Below are 16,167 nucleotides of genomic sequence, written 5' to 3' on the forward strand. Positions count from 1 at the left end.
CGGGTAGCTTGTATCGGCCCATCCATAACGAAGAGGATGATTACGGACTCACGTTGGACGTTGACGATGTTAGGGATTGCAGCTTCGCAAGCCGTTGTTTGAGAAGGTCCTCTTTCTTCACGCCAAACATGTTGGTGCCGCTACCGATGCTGCTGCTACTGCTGCTACCGCCAACGGCCAATGGAGCGTGTTGGTACTGATCAATGGAACTGCAACGACTTAAGGAGGACGACGACGTGGGTGGCACGAGTGGGCCCAGTGAGCTGTTGCCACTGGCTGCCCCGAACCGTGCCTGCAGCTGGTGGTGCTGGTGGTGCTGGTGGTGATGATGGTGATACCCACTCGCACCACCGAGAACCGACGAGGAGGAGTTCGATGTCGACGCTAGCGACGACGAAACCGCCGACGGAAGGGGCGGTGGGCGACTTAGCTGATGGTGTCGCGCGTGTTTCGATAGGCCGCCGGGAAGGCCGACGGCGGATCCACCGCCGATGACGCTGGCTCCAGCGCCGGTAGTCCAGGGAAACGATGGCGGTGGTGGTACGTAGCTGGTGGATCCGGAAAATCCGCCATTAGAGCCATTGCCGCCATAATAGAGTCCGGTGGAAAGGGCACCGCTGCTCCCGGCGATCGATGCGACGCTGCTACCGGTGGTGGCGCACCCGAGAGGGCCGAGGGAAGGGCCGGCAGTTCCACCACCCGTCCGCGCCGACGCCGGCGTCCTAGTAGTTGCAGTTGAAATTGATCGGGGTTGTTGGCGTTAACACCAACGAAAGGGCACCGCCCGGGGCCGGTCGGCGCCTTCCTTGACGAGGGGCTTGTGGTACTCGCGGCCTTCGCGCGAGTGAATCAAACTCCAGCATTGCTCGCAATAATACTGTCGAGAATGAGAACGACATCAAACATCATGAGATTATATTCGCTTGCAAGTAACACAGAGCTCGACAGAGTTAAATGCGGTTAGTTTAGCGTAATTTGGTGGCCCAGATTAAATGGACCAACAACTGACCTGCAGACAGGTGACATTGGCACAGAAGAACGGGGCGAACTTGCCACCACAACGCTGACCATGACACTCGTCACACATCTGATCGTCCAAAACGTACGGTTTCACCTCGACACGCTTATCGATATCGCCATGCTGCAGCTGGACGAAACGGGCTGAGATGGCTGCAATGTAGCTTTGCTGATTGGAGAACGCTACCCGACCAGCACCCTGGAAAATGGAGGTGAACTTAATTTTCTCCCCCGTTGTGTGTTGTGCGCGATTGCCAATTGCCCGCCCCTTACCTTTGGGTATTTCAACTCCGGATCGGTATCGATGCCGGCGTAGCACACGCCACCGTACAGGCGGTCCATAATCATGGCAAGCTCAACTAGAGAGGGAGACGGAAAAGGATGAGTCCGGGTTGAGGGGAGGTTTGAAGCCACTGTGGTCGGTCGAGTGGACGGGAGGCCACCGTCACGGATACTTACAAGCTTTCAGCGGTCTCGGTACACCTCCGACGAACACGGTCTTGCGCGGATCAAGTGGCATCGACGCGTCCAGCACGTAGTCCGCATCCGCCAGCCGCCACGGGCGTATCTGCACGGCTTTGTTCTTGATCGTCGGTGACGATACGGTGATGTACAGCTTGTCATCGTCCGGGACGCACGTTTCGATCAGCTTCTGGACACCGCGTTCCTCCTGCGGACACGAAGAGGCGGGAGACGAGAGAAAGAGAGAAAGAGAGAGAGGTAAGAGAAAACAATTTGCCAGGATTAATCGTTTGAAAAATCGCTCCATTCCCTAGGACGAGCGCTGGCCACTTATGTGGGGACAGTCGCTCCCGTGGCCCCCCTTCACACAAATCCCAAAGGTCGCTGCTTGCGCACGGAAAAATAAGCGGACAAAAACGCAGCATTCTATGGCAATCCTCTAGAACAGAGCAAGAATCAAATCACCCCGAAAAATACTTGTCATCAATCTTGCCCTGTTGCCGGTGGACTTTGCTTCAATTATCATCGCATCAGTTGTGGGTTAGTCGTTCGCTCGCAACGAACCGTGCAGTCGGTTTCAGTTTTTCCTCTACCCAAACGCATCGCAACACTGTCTACGCGAAGTTCTGCTGCTCCCTCCGCCGCTCTTCTGACGGAGAAAGATCATTTAAATAATGAGATTTTTTCCTCCAATTAATCTTCTCCTTTTCATGTTGTCTCTCGTTACACGGTGAGGATGTGTTGGCCGCTTTTTTTTTGTTGCCCTCTCCTACCGAACAAACTGCGGGGCGCGCTGCTTGCTGGTCAATGGGATTATTTCTCGGGTCAGTTTCCTTTCGGAAGGCGAGTTCCAATGGACCATTACCCTCGCGCGTCAGGGTGTGGGTGTGCAGTGCCAGGGAGGGAGTGTGCCCGGGCCAGGACCGTCGAATTAATTTAATTAAAACGTCTCTTGAGGACACACAGCGACTTTCGCGTCAGTTTAAAATAAGATGTATTTTAGCCGTTTACGTTACGTTACTTGCTTCGCGAAGATTCTAGTTAGAAGTGCTTAAGGTAATTTTTCTCCTTCTTCTTGACAGCATAATTGATCCGGTGCACCCCATAAGTTCATATTTATGAAGTGTATATAAAGGGTGTCCCAGAAAGTATAAGCACGATTTCTAAATTACGTTTCTGGAAAACGGATGACGCCAAACAGTTGATTCTTCGGGTGTTTGATTGTTTACATTCAAACCTACTAGATAGTGCATCCAAACTTTTTTTTCAACCGTTTCTGTTAAAATGCGAGGCATTTCCGTCAAAAAGCGCAAAAGCGTTCTGCACAAATGGTGTTCGACTCCTTACATTTCGCTAAGGAAATTGGCGAAATCGGTAGGTGTGAGTATCGGAGCCGTACGAACCGCCATCCAAAAGTTTCGGGAGGAGTCCAGCTTCGAGGATACGCTTAAAAGTGGTTAAAAACCAGGTCCTATCGACCAACAGTTGAACCGGGAAAGAGCAAAAGCAATCAAGCAAAAATAGGAAAGTTCCATTCGCGATGTGCCTCAACAAATGGGTACGTTAAAAAGTAACGTCCAATGAGACAAGGCAAGATTGAATTTAAAATCGTACAAAATCCAAAAAAAAAATCGAAACGGACTGCAAGTTAGGCTGCATGCATTAAACATCGGGCCCGGAAACTGTACGACAAGCTGCTGTGTGGTCAACCCTCATGCATCAGTTCGACGAAGAGTCGACCAAGACCAGACCAATTGAGATATTTTGGGCGCTAATGAAGGCACACTTGAGAAAACATGTTAAAGTTACGGAAAACATCAATAGTTTTCAAAAAAAGTGTAAAACCGTTCACGACAAGTATGTGCTGAGCCATATCGGAGGCGACAGATCAAAAGTGCGGTCATTAGAATACGATTAATTTTTTAAAAATTTTATCTCTCGCAAATAGTCCAGAACAGAACCCAAACACAATTTATGAAACAAAAATTCAGTTTCTGGAACAGGTTTTATTTTTTACCTAATTTTGAAATCGTGCTTATACTTTCTGGGACACCCTTTAAGTGTAATAAATTAAAGTCTAGTTGGAATAAAATAGGATAAATAATATGATCATTAGATGTACACGCTACAATTAATATACTTTTTACATATTTGTCCAACAATCACAGTGTTCATATAAGCCATTTGTTTTGTTGTATTATTACCATTCATCGTTCATCCATGAAAAAATATAAAAAAAGGTACGTGTTGGGTTGAAAAAATCATAGAAAGAATGCACTCTAATCATTAGAAGGTACAGTGAAATTTACTAGTTTGATGAGCAACACGATAAATTAGTTGAAGGCGTCAGGGAACGGACTAGACGAAAATCAAAAAGTTGTGTACGTAAAATAGATCTAAATGGCGTTGGAGCTCCGTACAAAGTACTTATGCAAGAACTGGGATAGAAAGTTGTCAAAAACCGTTGGATTTTATGAAGTTTTCCAATCTTTCATTCACTCGCCTGCTTTCGCCACATGCTGGCAAGGGCGTTTATCTTTACCGATGAGATCTACTTGTCCTGCTACAGTTTCATGGTTTTAACAAGATGAAACTTTTTTGTTGAAACTTTGACTCAGTTTAATGCCGTAATCTTTGGAATGCGAGAGAAAATAGCGTTGGTTGTTGTGCGTGCAGAATTCAACGGTTTAAAAAAAACGTTAAAACAAACTGGTGGCAGTATTATTCTAATACATACGAATTAAAAAATATAGTCATCGATTAAAAATAAAGACCAAGAAAATCGGACTCCGTGCAATGAAATATTTGATGTTTGAATTTGTACTAATGTATAAATACATAAGAAATCGTGCAAATCGTTACTCGCGCACATGCAACTCATAACATTGTCAAAAACGGATGTTACCACCTGACTTTGTTGATGCTTATAAAACATAAATCTTCACCACATAATGCGCTTGGAGGGACAAATTCTCCTTTCCGGAAACGTGTTTCGTGTATACACGACAACAAGCTGCATTCGGGGGCAACGGTTCCCGAAACGGCGGTGAAAACTTTTCAATTTTGTGGCAAAAAAGTGCTCGAAAAGTGATTACCATAGCTTGCGGCGTGCGATAAGTTTCCAGCGACCATATGTCGTGCACGTGCGTGGCAAGCAACGGGTTGCAACAAGTCAAGCCCCTTCGAGCATGGCATTTTCTTTGTTCGCCAAACTGGTGCTGCAGTTTGTGGGTGCGAAAACTGCAAAGCTGCAACTACTACTGTAAGAACCAAGACTGTGGGCGAGTTTGTTTTGAATTTTAGATTCTTGTACGTTACACGGGGTGTTGTGTGAACGGACACATATTACACACATGTTACAAGGAACTTCTTGCGGGGCCCATATGATGCACCAACTTTGCTGGTTCACAATTAGCCACAGGAACGAGCCGTAAGCTGGCCAGTAAGAAACCAATAATCCGGGCTTTTCGTGTGCTGATTGACAAAGAAAGTGTACCCCAAGAAAAACGAAAGCCACGACAGGCGCGCAGCAATAGGTTAGCAGACCGTTTGCTGGACATTGTTTGAAAGGTATGGGCGCAGACAATGGAAGCAATCAAAAGAAGCTATGCTCCCGATTCTTGCTCCTTTCCTGCAAAGCATACACACCCCATTTGAGATGTCCTTTTCAGCACCGGGCACAAAAACACACGCACACACACAAAGCGGTCACGGTATTGTTTTACGGATTTCCTACCCAAACCATCACGAGTGACGCTAACGGTAACGGGTCGCAAGGATTGGAAAATCGGTGCTATATTTTCCGTTTCCTCCCGGTGCTATTGTGACCCATCGGGGCGGAAACACAATTGAGCCTGTGTCGAACACGGTGAAAGTAGATGGCACGAGATAAGGGGCTGGCAAGATTCTGGAGGGATGGACCAAAAAAAAAACCAAAAAAAAAAAACAAAGAGCCAAATGTCAACAATGACATAAAAGACGATGTTCTTCCAATGGCTAAAAGTGGGGGGGGGGGGGGGGGGGGGGGTGAGATAACAAATGGTCACAAGGGAGGTGGTCGAGCGCGAGGGGAGGAGGTTCTAATAGGTGATGACTGGACTGGCCGAGCGCCGCGTTTCGGGTCTGCTAGTGTTCCGGCCGGTAAAAGAGGGTTGCGACTGGGCGGAACTAGGCCGTAAAGTACGACGAATGGTAGGCATTTATGGTGCACAAAGGAACCGTTTGACGGTCGATGATGTTGGCCGGTTTTTGGCAATTCTCTCGATCGAATAAAAGCAGGTTAGCGAGCGGCAGGGACATTGGCATGTGCTGTGTAAGGTAATATCATACAACGATTCCGGTGGTATTTTTCGTTTTCCTCCACCCATCCGCTGCAACAACGCCATCGGGTGTCATGATAAAATGCCAGCGATAGAACCCCGACTCCAACCCGTTTCGCTTTCAGGATGGTCGTATAAAAAAAAATCCAGGTTGTTTTTAGTTGTATTTTATGTTGTAATTTTTTTTTGTTACAGCAAACGTGGGAAGAAATAGAGCAGGGTTAATGAAGGACCGTCAATTTTTTAAATCGAACAGAAATCATCAAACGACCCTCCGAGTGGCCAATATTGTTGGGCGAATCAAGTTTTCCATACTCGTTTTACTTTGCTCCAAACTTTCCCCCTTATGGGAGACAAGTTTCAATATTAACACCCTGGCCCATCTTGGAAGAGTTGAACATGAGAGCCAGCGCGCTGAATATTGAGTTTATTTATTTCGAATAGGAAAACTTTTAAGTTGTAAGACAAAAAACATTCATTCGCTCTGACTGGGAGCAGCTACAGAGCTAAGAAATGGAAAAAGTTGTTTAAATCGTTTAACCTGTGATGAACATCCATAAAAAATAAACAAATCAAATTGTATTCCAAGTTGAAACAAAAGTGACAGCGTGATTATGGCCTTTCGTAGTACACTCCGGAATGGTATGATGGATGGAAAATTTTAGTAGTGGTGAAATATAAAAAAAAACAAAAAATAAGACGAAAAAAGGGGAAAAACGAAATGTAATACATCTGGACTTCAAATTTAATCGCAGGATGATACTGATCCAATTCGGATAATACCTTTTTATAGGCCAGCTGTGTTGGGAATAGGAGTGGGCAAAAGGAAACAAAACCCGGCCGGCCGGCCGACCGTCCGATCTGACAGAGCTCAATTGATTAAACGAAGTATTGCGGCCCAATTGACTAGTACCAATGGGAAATGGAAAACCTGCCGAATTTCGTTGGACCAGTTTTTCTCCCAAATTCTCGCCCCAGGTTTCGGCGGTCCATGAACAATTGGGGTTGGCAAAAAATAGCGACGAAAAAAAAACTTCCTTCAAAGGGCATGTTTCCGGCACTAGACAAAGGTTGAACACGCTCCACGACGGTAGTGGACATGAAAGGACTGAAAACGATCCATAGCTTTTGCAACTGTACCCTTGGGAAGTGTGCCTTTCTTTCTCCGTTGGTCGAGAAGTTGGCGATGGTGGTAAACAATAAAAAAGTAGAAAATCTCACCGGTCTAAGCGCTGTCGAGTTCCCAGGGTTCTGGGCTTGGTAGCGAATCCACGAACATCGAAGCTAAGATTAATCGTTAGGGGATAAATCTTCACTCGCTCCGAAGCGGTGTATGCAATGGTGATTGTTGGGGCGTGATAGTGATTAATTAGCTTGGGACTATTGTGATAAGTTGATATATTACTTCATGTGACTTTTTTCCGGCACTAAGTTTTTCTTGTAATTATTTTTAAGGTAGAGGATCAATCGCCCTCGATAAACGGGTAAAAATTGGATGCTTCAAAGTGGCATTAAATTGAGCTAAATGAGCCTGTTAGTCAAGATACTTTGGAGTTGAAATGAATCTCATGATGAAATCAAACCAGATATAAAATCAAAAACATCACGTAACTGAATTCATCAAAAACATATTTAAGTCTTAAAAATTGCACACCCGAGTTATGTACAAACATAAATTGGGCATTATTTCACCCTATCTCTAATTGTAAAGGCAGTATCTGTTTTGAAATGCTAATTTTGTAAAGGTTATTATTTTTTATCTGTTTCACTGTTTAACAACATGTTTTTAAGCAATGCCCTGAGCCTTACTCATCAAATGTTTTCCACCTTGCTAAGGTGTATTGATTTATTTCTCACTCGTGGTATAAGCATTACCCGATGGCATGATGGCGAGCACGTTCCTTAGATTTGGAACCTCATCTACCGACCGAAGTCGCCATCGGTGTGACTCATAATTCAATCAATCCTGTCATCTCTTCCAGCTCCCAGTGACCAACATACAACTGCAGGAAGGTGTAGGAGAAGTTTTCAAACTGGACACACAAACAGGCATTGGAGTGTGGAGCTGGCAGACATCTTACCACGGACAAGCCAACGAGATGGGACAATCTGAAACGATACGCAACGTCGTCCGCTTTTACATGCAGTTTCCTTGTGCGCTTGAGCTAGGCCAAGATATGTTCCCACGATATCCTACGAACGTGATTTTTAGTGATTTGTCTCTCGGCTCAACCTGTCACAGAACTGACGAGATGCTGACGCCGTTGCCGTAATCCAATTAGCACACTTTGTGGCCATTTTTGTTGACCGCTGGCGAGGCTTATAGTTTGGAACAATGTCGCCCGGGCACGGTTCACGCTACTAAGGGTCGTTGTTGAATTTCTCGAACAGAAGCACAAGCTTATTATAACTTATAACTTCGGAATTCTATTGCTAGTAATAGCTGGTTTGTAAGCGGCCACAAATTGAGATAAAGTGAAAATTTATCTAACTCCGGAAGACTTACCTGGAACAGTAGAAAAGCGTAGCCCTTAGGAGGAAAGTACGATTTGGACTCCGCTTTGTGGGGCCAGTCGACGATGAGATCCCCGTACTGATTGAAGGATGTAGTTATTTCCTCTGTAAAGAAGAAATAAAAGATAAAATATTAGGAGTTTTAAATAAACTTGATGTAGCGATGGGGGATTTAGATGATACCAGATGTCCACACCAAGATAGATATGTATATGGAATTATATTACATTCATAAATGTTTGTTTTAAATCAGGTAAGATGCTTATTTTTAGAAAATTAGACAATTAACATGACACCAATTTTTAAAATGTCTGTAGAGCATCTTGAAGCAATTTTGTTAAACAACAAAAGACGAAAACTTTTTATCAGCTAAGATATACAACTTGGACAGTAAAACTCGAGATTTTCCCGCTTAACTGTTGCACGGCTAAGAGGAATATGTAAAGAGTAAACCAAAATACAGCTCGCCAAGCGCTCTTCCAAGGATACAAGGAAAATGTTCTCATGAAACGACGAGCGAACCAACGGGACTAACCGTGTGGAACAATAGAAAACACCAATACTAGCAACAGGTGTAACGAGATGATAGTAATAAATCTGTTTATATAATAACGGCATAATCCCATACATGGCTGGGATTTCGTTTCGTTCGCTTTTTTACCCCGGGTGGGATGATAAAGCGACGTGTTGCAGCATTGGTGGTGGTTAGCCTTTTGGTCGTTCCCTGTTGTGTGTAGGGTTGCGGACATAAAAAAAATATCCGTACAATATTTAGACCACAGGTGATGATGTGTTTATTTGATTCTAACGTTATTTCTATCCAGGCCACCCACAACGAGCCCTACACGGAAGTAAATATTGAGCTTCTGTTTATAGTAATGGTTTCGGGAAAGTTAGTGGGGGAGCTTAAAGCCACGGGAATGGAAGCGACGACGAATTTGACGGGATTGGATCGTTATCCGTTGTTAAGTCACATCTGCCACTAACATTGGAACGATAATATTCGGTATTTTGGTTGAATAACTTATGGACCGTCGTAAGGCAAGGCAAAAGTGCACACTAAAATGTTTTTTCAGGGATGTTTCAGTGCGGGAAAGATTCTGATTGCTACAGTTAATTATTTTCTAGCAAATTTTCTTTTCGTGGGGAAAGTGATTCAACTACGCTATATTAAGATAGAAAAAAGGGCTCTTGTCGGAAGGGTATGCTTCGAATAAAGAAATTCCTTTTCGCCATCAACCCAAAAAAGGTACGGAATCACCGCTCGACCGTACTTTGTGGTAGTTATGTTTTATATGAACGTTTTCGTACAGTACCTCATTTGCGGAAAGACCAGCAAGACGCAGCGTGGGTTGGTGGCAGGAGCGGGCATTGCTCGACTTTCATCATTCTGATGAGATAGGATAATTACAACATTTATCTCTCCTGCTAGACGACACCGCCAGACGCACCGTCTGTTATCAATTGGTACACCGAAACGACCTGTCAAATCAATGAACCCACGGTTCCGGCGGGCTACCGGGAGGTTTAGGATCTGGACGGCGGCGCTGAACTATCACGTTGCCGCATCTCGTTTTCAGCCAAGGCAACGCGTGCGACAGTGTGTCCGGTACGGTGACTTTCCACGGGACATAATATACCCAAGGGGCTGGCTGAGAGGGAGAGACTATTCCGGGGATGCGAAACACAAAAGCGATGTAATTAGAATAAATGGGAGAAGATGATTTTCTTTCACCGGTGTGTGTGTGTGTGGGACGACGGTGTGGTCCCTGTGGTCGGTCACCAGAAGGCGGCGATGGTGTAACGCGGGCGAGAAAGTAAGTTGACTTGGGATCCGCCTAATGCCTGAGGAGACACACGGGGGCAGACGACATCGAGCCCGGATGGCCTATCATGTGGAGATTCGGTGCGACCAAAAACACATACGAAACGTCGGCTAGCACCAAAGACAGGCATGCACTCCGCCCAACACACATACACAGCGCCATATTTGCTAACTTAATTTGCCTTAATAACCATTTTCTGGACCGACTACACGTTCACAGAATTTGCGCAGAAGAAGAACATCCATCGGAGGGCAAGACGACGATGGACGTCCGATAACGATGGAGGCTTTTGTACGTGGTGCCTCCTTTCCAGTGCGGCACACGAGTGTGATGGAATTCTGTGATGACGATAATAGGGCGGTGTCAAATAGGACACAATTCCCAGGTTTCCACCCTTGCTCGAATATGTGTCCTTAACCGACATGTTTGCCTTGCCTAGGGACGTTTGCCATACATAGTTTTTCAATAGAGGATGGATCGTGTGTCGGAAAGTTTCCGTGGGTGCATTATGCCCAGCGTACCCAGTACTTATTATAACACTTGGAGGGATTTTGCCATTTCATTTCAACCGACTTACCTACTTTACTCGTTACTAGCATGCATTAATTGCTCGAACGCAAAGTAGTTGAGAGCAATGAAAAGGGATTTTCGTAGTGCGAATTGTGCCGGTCACTGTCTTTCCATCATTTCCATGCTTCGCACTGTGTGGTCCTCCGCTATCTGCACTCGGAGGAAATTACGAGCACTTTGCACTTCGTCCCTTCAGTGGCCGAATGGCGTGTCGAGCAACAGCCGGGGATCAGAGCGACACCGTATTCAGTTCAACAACGGCTTCAACCATTAGTGCAAGGGTGGGTTGATTTTCTGCCCGGTCAATGTCGAAGCAGGCTGCTGACCCTGCTGCTCGTGCATATGCATGGGAGGCAAAATAATGCAAGCATATTAAACCCGGAGGAGAGCCGGAGAAAAGGGACTCGAAAAGCCCTTATTCATCTATTTTACACTCGGTGGAAAAACTATGCATCGATTAGCCGTGGACCATGTCCACGACTGGCGACCCTTCTCAGAACCCACAGAACCCGCCGCTTGCGTGCCACTGGCTCCAGCTGGTTGGACACACAACGGGTGACGGGTGACATGCTTGCTCCCAGCAGCGACAACGAGCGGGCACCAACCAACGGGACAACAGCAGCATACTTCCAAGCAGGGCATGTGTATAGAATGTTGGGATCTGCTCAAGACGAGGCCAACGGAAAAGGTTACAGGCCGGCGTGGCATAATGAATGCAGCCTTTACGATGTCACGAGCTAAAAAGATAAGGATCGCATTACTACAATCCAATTTCGTTCGGGCGTCTCGATGGCCGCACGGGTTATGCAAGCGGAGTGGAGGAGTATAAGGAGGAGGCAAATGGCTTTTGACTTTCAATTGTTGTTGAATACTAATGAATTGGTAGAATATAACATTTAATAACTCCCTCGCTGTTTCTCTCAACTTCTGCGTCGGAGCAGCAAATTCGAGGAAAGCAGCGTTCTTAGCTGACATCTGAGATAGTTATCATGTTTGTTCTATTACGTTCAAAGAAAAAGTAAAGCAAAGTTACAATAGCTAAGAACAGATATCTACACATACAGACATGTTTTGTTAACTATTATGTATGTGGAAATAATAAATCATATGAAATCTTCCACGATATCCAAGCTGCTTTTAATTACCCAACGTAATCAACACTTTGTATCCAGGGCAAAATTACTGCGCTCGATGGCAAATTTGATAATAACAAGCAAACAACAACCGTTTTCGACGGCAAACGCCACGAACATATCGTTAGAATGACCACATATCCACACCGAGAACTCCAAGGCCCATGCAAACCATGCAGAGAGGTGGCATGATTTAGGAGATGGCCAAGCAATTCATTTAAGAATATCGTATCTTCTTCCGTTGCTGCGGTGGCCTGCCTTCGTATCGACGGTGTCACCGACCAATCTGGGAAACGACAAAGGCGCTCGTTGAGCCCTGGCCAAAGTACCGCGGAGTGCAGACCAGCGACCAACCCAAGTGACTGCCTTGGAGCGACTGGTGACAAAATGTAAATGTTGTTTGAATTGGACATTAAGCGGTATTTAATAGATCGTCCATCCACGCGATGTTCCGTAACTGGCCATACTATGGGCGGGGAGGGAGGTTGCAACATCGCGATGAGGAGCCGCTAACCGGCAACATGACGATGAAGTCTGACAAATTGCCTGAGCTTTTGCTAATGTTCAAAGGGTTGCCGTTGCCGCTACCGGGAACGCGGACTACCGTATCAGATCCTTGCACAGGAGAGCACCGATCGTGTCCATCGGGTGGTGCCTTTCATTGAAGGATAGTTTTTATGGTCGTTTATTTGATAGCTGGTATTTAATTAAAAAGCTACCGCACCATCGTCGGTGTGGTGGTCCTCAACGGGCATCAAAATCTGCGTGGTCCTGTGCCCAGACGACAAAAACGAGTATCAACACAAAGAGGTCTATTGCGCTCGATGAGTGGATGGCAAAAGGAAGAAAGAATAGTGTACCGAGCGCGTAGTGAGGCTTCGGTGGAGTTTCCTCCGCCGGAGGTCGGCTCGGGAAACAATTCGAGGCAAAGTGACCAGCACCAGAGGGGTCTGGGAGGGGGGGAAAGCGAAAAGTAGCAAAAGAAACTTTAATTGTGTGACCCAGTGGAGAGTAGTAAAACCGGTTGTTTGAAAATTCTCCATCGTACCAGGCGGGGGGGCGCCTGAGGCTCAACGCCCGTCCCACGATTCAGGATGTCTAAAAATGACTTTAATATTTCCAGTCGTCCTGTGGAACTGTGTATCTTTGCCTTTCATCCGAGTGAAAAATGCCCCTGACAAACACAGAAGAAGGCAATGAATAAAAAGCATCCTATTGAAGCATTTTGCCTCTCGCAATGGGGCAGTAAAACGGGAACCACTCTCGGCGCACAGGACGAGAGGACGAGGAAATTTGACGTCTTCATAAAATGAGCATCGTCAGGTGGATCCGAAAGGCGCATTCTGCCGTCGTCGTCGTCGTTTCGGTCCAACAAAGGCCGGCACCGGGGAAGGAAAGTACAAGCAAAGCACTGAAACCGGAAAGTTGGCGCAAGCACGTTGAAAGTTGAGCACTTTAGTGGAGCAGTTTCAAGTTTCGTTGATGGAGAAAAATGCGCGCCCGTTGAAAGGAGAGGGATTTTGGTCGATTGGTTCTGTACGATCCGCTTTCGCATGGCGGCGGCACGGCGGGAGAAGAGTCCGAAATCACCGGAAGGACGGAAGGAAAACATGAAAAATATTTCGTAGGGTATAATTTTTCTCCACTTCAATTGCACTAAGCTTACTGTCTACGACGCAGGGAAACGGCGGGCGTGGTGGGAAGTAGAAAAGAGAAGTAGCATTTGCAAGGTTTGCGTTTGTACGTTTGCATTAACGGCAACAACACGCGGTACCCACTGTTCTGTCGGCTTGGTGGTCCAACGCGTGTTGCTGAGGTGGCCACTGTGCCATGGGTACTGGGTCGATTTTTTGGAAAGGAAACACACGGCTGCTTTCAATCCATCATAGGCGAGTGGTAGAAACGAAGGGTAGGGCAACGGGCGAGAAGGCTATTATCGAACGAAGGCAGGAAACATTACACCTCTTCTTGAGAGATAAAAATGTCTCAATTTACTAGCACCGAATCGTCCCTCGTACTTTCCTTTGTACTTTCGTACGGATCCGCTTTCTTTCAAGCAACCCAAGATTATTCTCGCTTGTGGCACTTCACTTTTCCAAGGGACCAACAAGGCGGCGAGCGCAACGGTATCTTTGGATCATTAGTAAATCCTTCGTTGAATGTGAAAAATTGAGGATAAATAAGCGACAAAATTATTCTCAAAGTGCCGAAACCGTGGGATGCGCCGTGGAAAGCTAATGAGTTGTCTGTCCAGTTGTTGATGAATTTGGGGATTTGGGGAGTGCTCGAAAATTCCCACCACCCATCTTCGGGTCCGTCGTAGTTCATCAGTTAATCAAACCATCAAGATGATAGAATCCACGCGTCGGTAGAAGAAAATGAAGCCACAGACCGGTGGTGTGCGATGAAAATGTGGGCCTCGGCGTCTGGTTGGTAATTTAATTCCAGCACAACTCGAACGAACAATACTTTGATGTTACGCCAGGGGTTTGCTTTTTAATGGTTTCTTTGTTTCGAGCTCGTAACGCTATCCAGCAGAGATCCTTCGACGCGATTCGTAGAAATTTGATTTAGTTTTAGCACTGTGCGCGACGACCAAACGGTGGAATTGAAAGAATTACACTCTTTAAACACTTTCTCCGGCGTTTACTGAAAAATTAAAATCTTTTTTGAGTACTTTACGACCTACACAGAATCTGTTTGAAGGGCACTGGGAATGTTATTTCGAACCTTCTCCTCTTGCTCCGTACCCCGCCTCAAGTGCATCCGTGCCCTTCTGGTGCTAGGAAAACAAATTGTTTACCATTTCACACTTCTCTCACGGGTCAGCAGGCAGATGATGTCGGTTATTTATGATGTTTGCGAAGTTGTTCATCCCCGTAAATCATGCTTTTGTTTACCAGAAGACGCCCGGCCAAACTTTGTCCATGGCATCGCATCGCATGTCTCGTCATTTCGTCGGAGCTGCTCTAGGAATGAATTGATAAGTGTAGGATGTAAATTTCTTAACCCCACTAACGTCCGAAAACTCGACCCAGTGAAGGAGCAGTAGTTTGCCCCCGGGGGTAACATATACGTTTTACTCTTTAGTTGGCCCGATAGCAGTGCATATGTGTGTTTGTATTCGGGCGGTGTGTGTCTGAGCGTTGGAGATGATGGTCACGAGTCAGTATCAGCTGGACATGAGCCCGTTCCCAGATGACGCAGTAATTCATTAGGGCGAACAAACTAAACCAGAACCGGGAGCAAACATACTCGAGCGCCGCAGGACACTGGGCCGGCAGAGTGTTAGTATTCGGGAAGGTAAATGGCAATCATTCCTTGTTTTCCCAAGGCCTGCCCCGTGTGAGAAGCGTGTGCCCGTTCGTCCGTCCGAATCCATCGCCGACCAAGCAGGCCGTATGAAGCGAACGGTTGGGCGGTAAATGACGCAGAAGTGCAACGATAAATAACAGCAGTCTTGCAATTGGAAACATTCCGCACCCCGGGAGTATGTAATGGAGCCGACAGTTCATTGTAGTATTTCTCTGAAGGATGTTTGTACCGGGGTTTGCAAGGAAACTCATGGCTGCAGTAGCGCTGGAGTAGAGAAATTATTTTCTCAACGTAAGCAATCGTCTGTGTGTATGTGTGTCTTGTATGCTCAATTTTGGTGTTGAAGAAACTCCATAAACCACCACTTGTGTGTCCACTGTTTGACCGTATGGAGGTGTGCAGTGTCCAGAAACTCTCAGATGGAAATATTCTGTCGGGTCATAGATCCGACAATTTCATTTCCCATCGGACGTCTTCGCCGAATGGTATAACGACCATATGTGGGATGTTTTGTGGAAGCTTGAGCTCATGCAGCAAGTGCATCACTACTGCCAAGTGGACCACAAATTTCATTCCGAGACACCTTTTGTTATCTCTGAATCGAAGCAATAAACTGAATGATATGATAGCTTTTTAAAAGACTGTCAAGGTGGACCCTCAACTTCCAGTTGCAGTAAATAGCAAAAAGCTTTATCTGTTTCAATGGGTGTCACTTGCATACGATGGATACGCTATTGTTGGTTCGTAGAACATACTTTCAGTAGCCGTAGGACGACACTTGCTTTCCTTGGACGTCAAGCGAACCGGCATCATTCACGAAAAGTAATAAAAGATAACCATCTAGTAGCCGAGATTTAGCAATCACGTATTCACTTTTCATACTCGAGTGATTCCAACTATTAAAAAAACCTACTCAGTGCTGTTTTCATTTTTTTTCTTTTAGGACACAATAAACGCAACTACTACGCATTGGGGGACACAATTTGTTAGGTTAGCTTTTGAACAATGCAA

The 16,167-nt window shown here is 45.9% G+C and overlaps 1 protein-coding gene across 1 annotated transcript in view; it reads right to left on the reverse strand.

Moving 5' to 3' along the window:
- Positions 1–760: 760 nt before the first annotated feature.
- The window catches only part of LOC131287469 (cytoplasmic polyadenylation element-binding protein 4-like), a 218,446-nt gene continuing 203,039 nt past the window's right edge, over positions 761–16,167 (reverse strand). The window contains exons 6-10 of the mRNA XM_058316518.1: positions 8,305–8,417; positions 1,477–1,687; positions 1,291–1,376; positions 1,010–1,216; positions 761–877 (exon numbers count right to left, since the gene is read on the reverse strand). Of these exons, the coding sequence (XP_058172501.1) occupies positions 761–877; positions 1,010–1,216; positions 1,291–1,376; positions 1,477–1,687; positions 8,305–8,417 (734 nt within the window). The remainder of the gene's footprint in view (positions 878–1,009; positions 1,217–1,290; positions 1,377–1,476; positions 1,688–8,304; positions 8,418–16,167) is intronic.

The sequence above is a fragment of the Anopheles ziemanni genome, chromosome 3 (genome assembly GCF_943734765.1).
Source record: "Anopheles ziemanni chromosome 3, idAnoZiCoDA_A2_x.2, whole genome shotgun sequence".
Lineage (NCBI taxonomy): Eukaryota > Metazoa > Arthropoda > Insecta > Diptera > Culicidae > Anopheles > Anopheles ziemanni.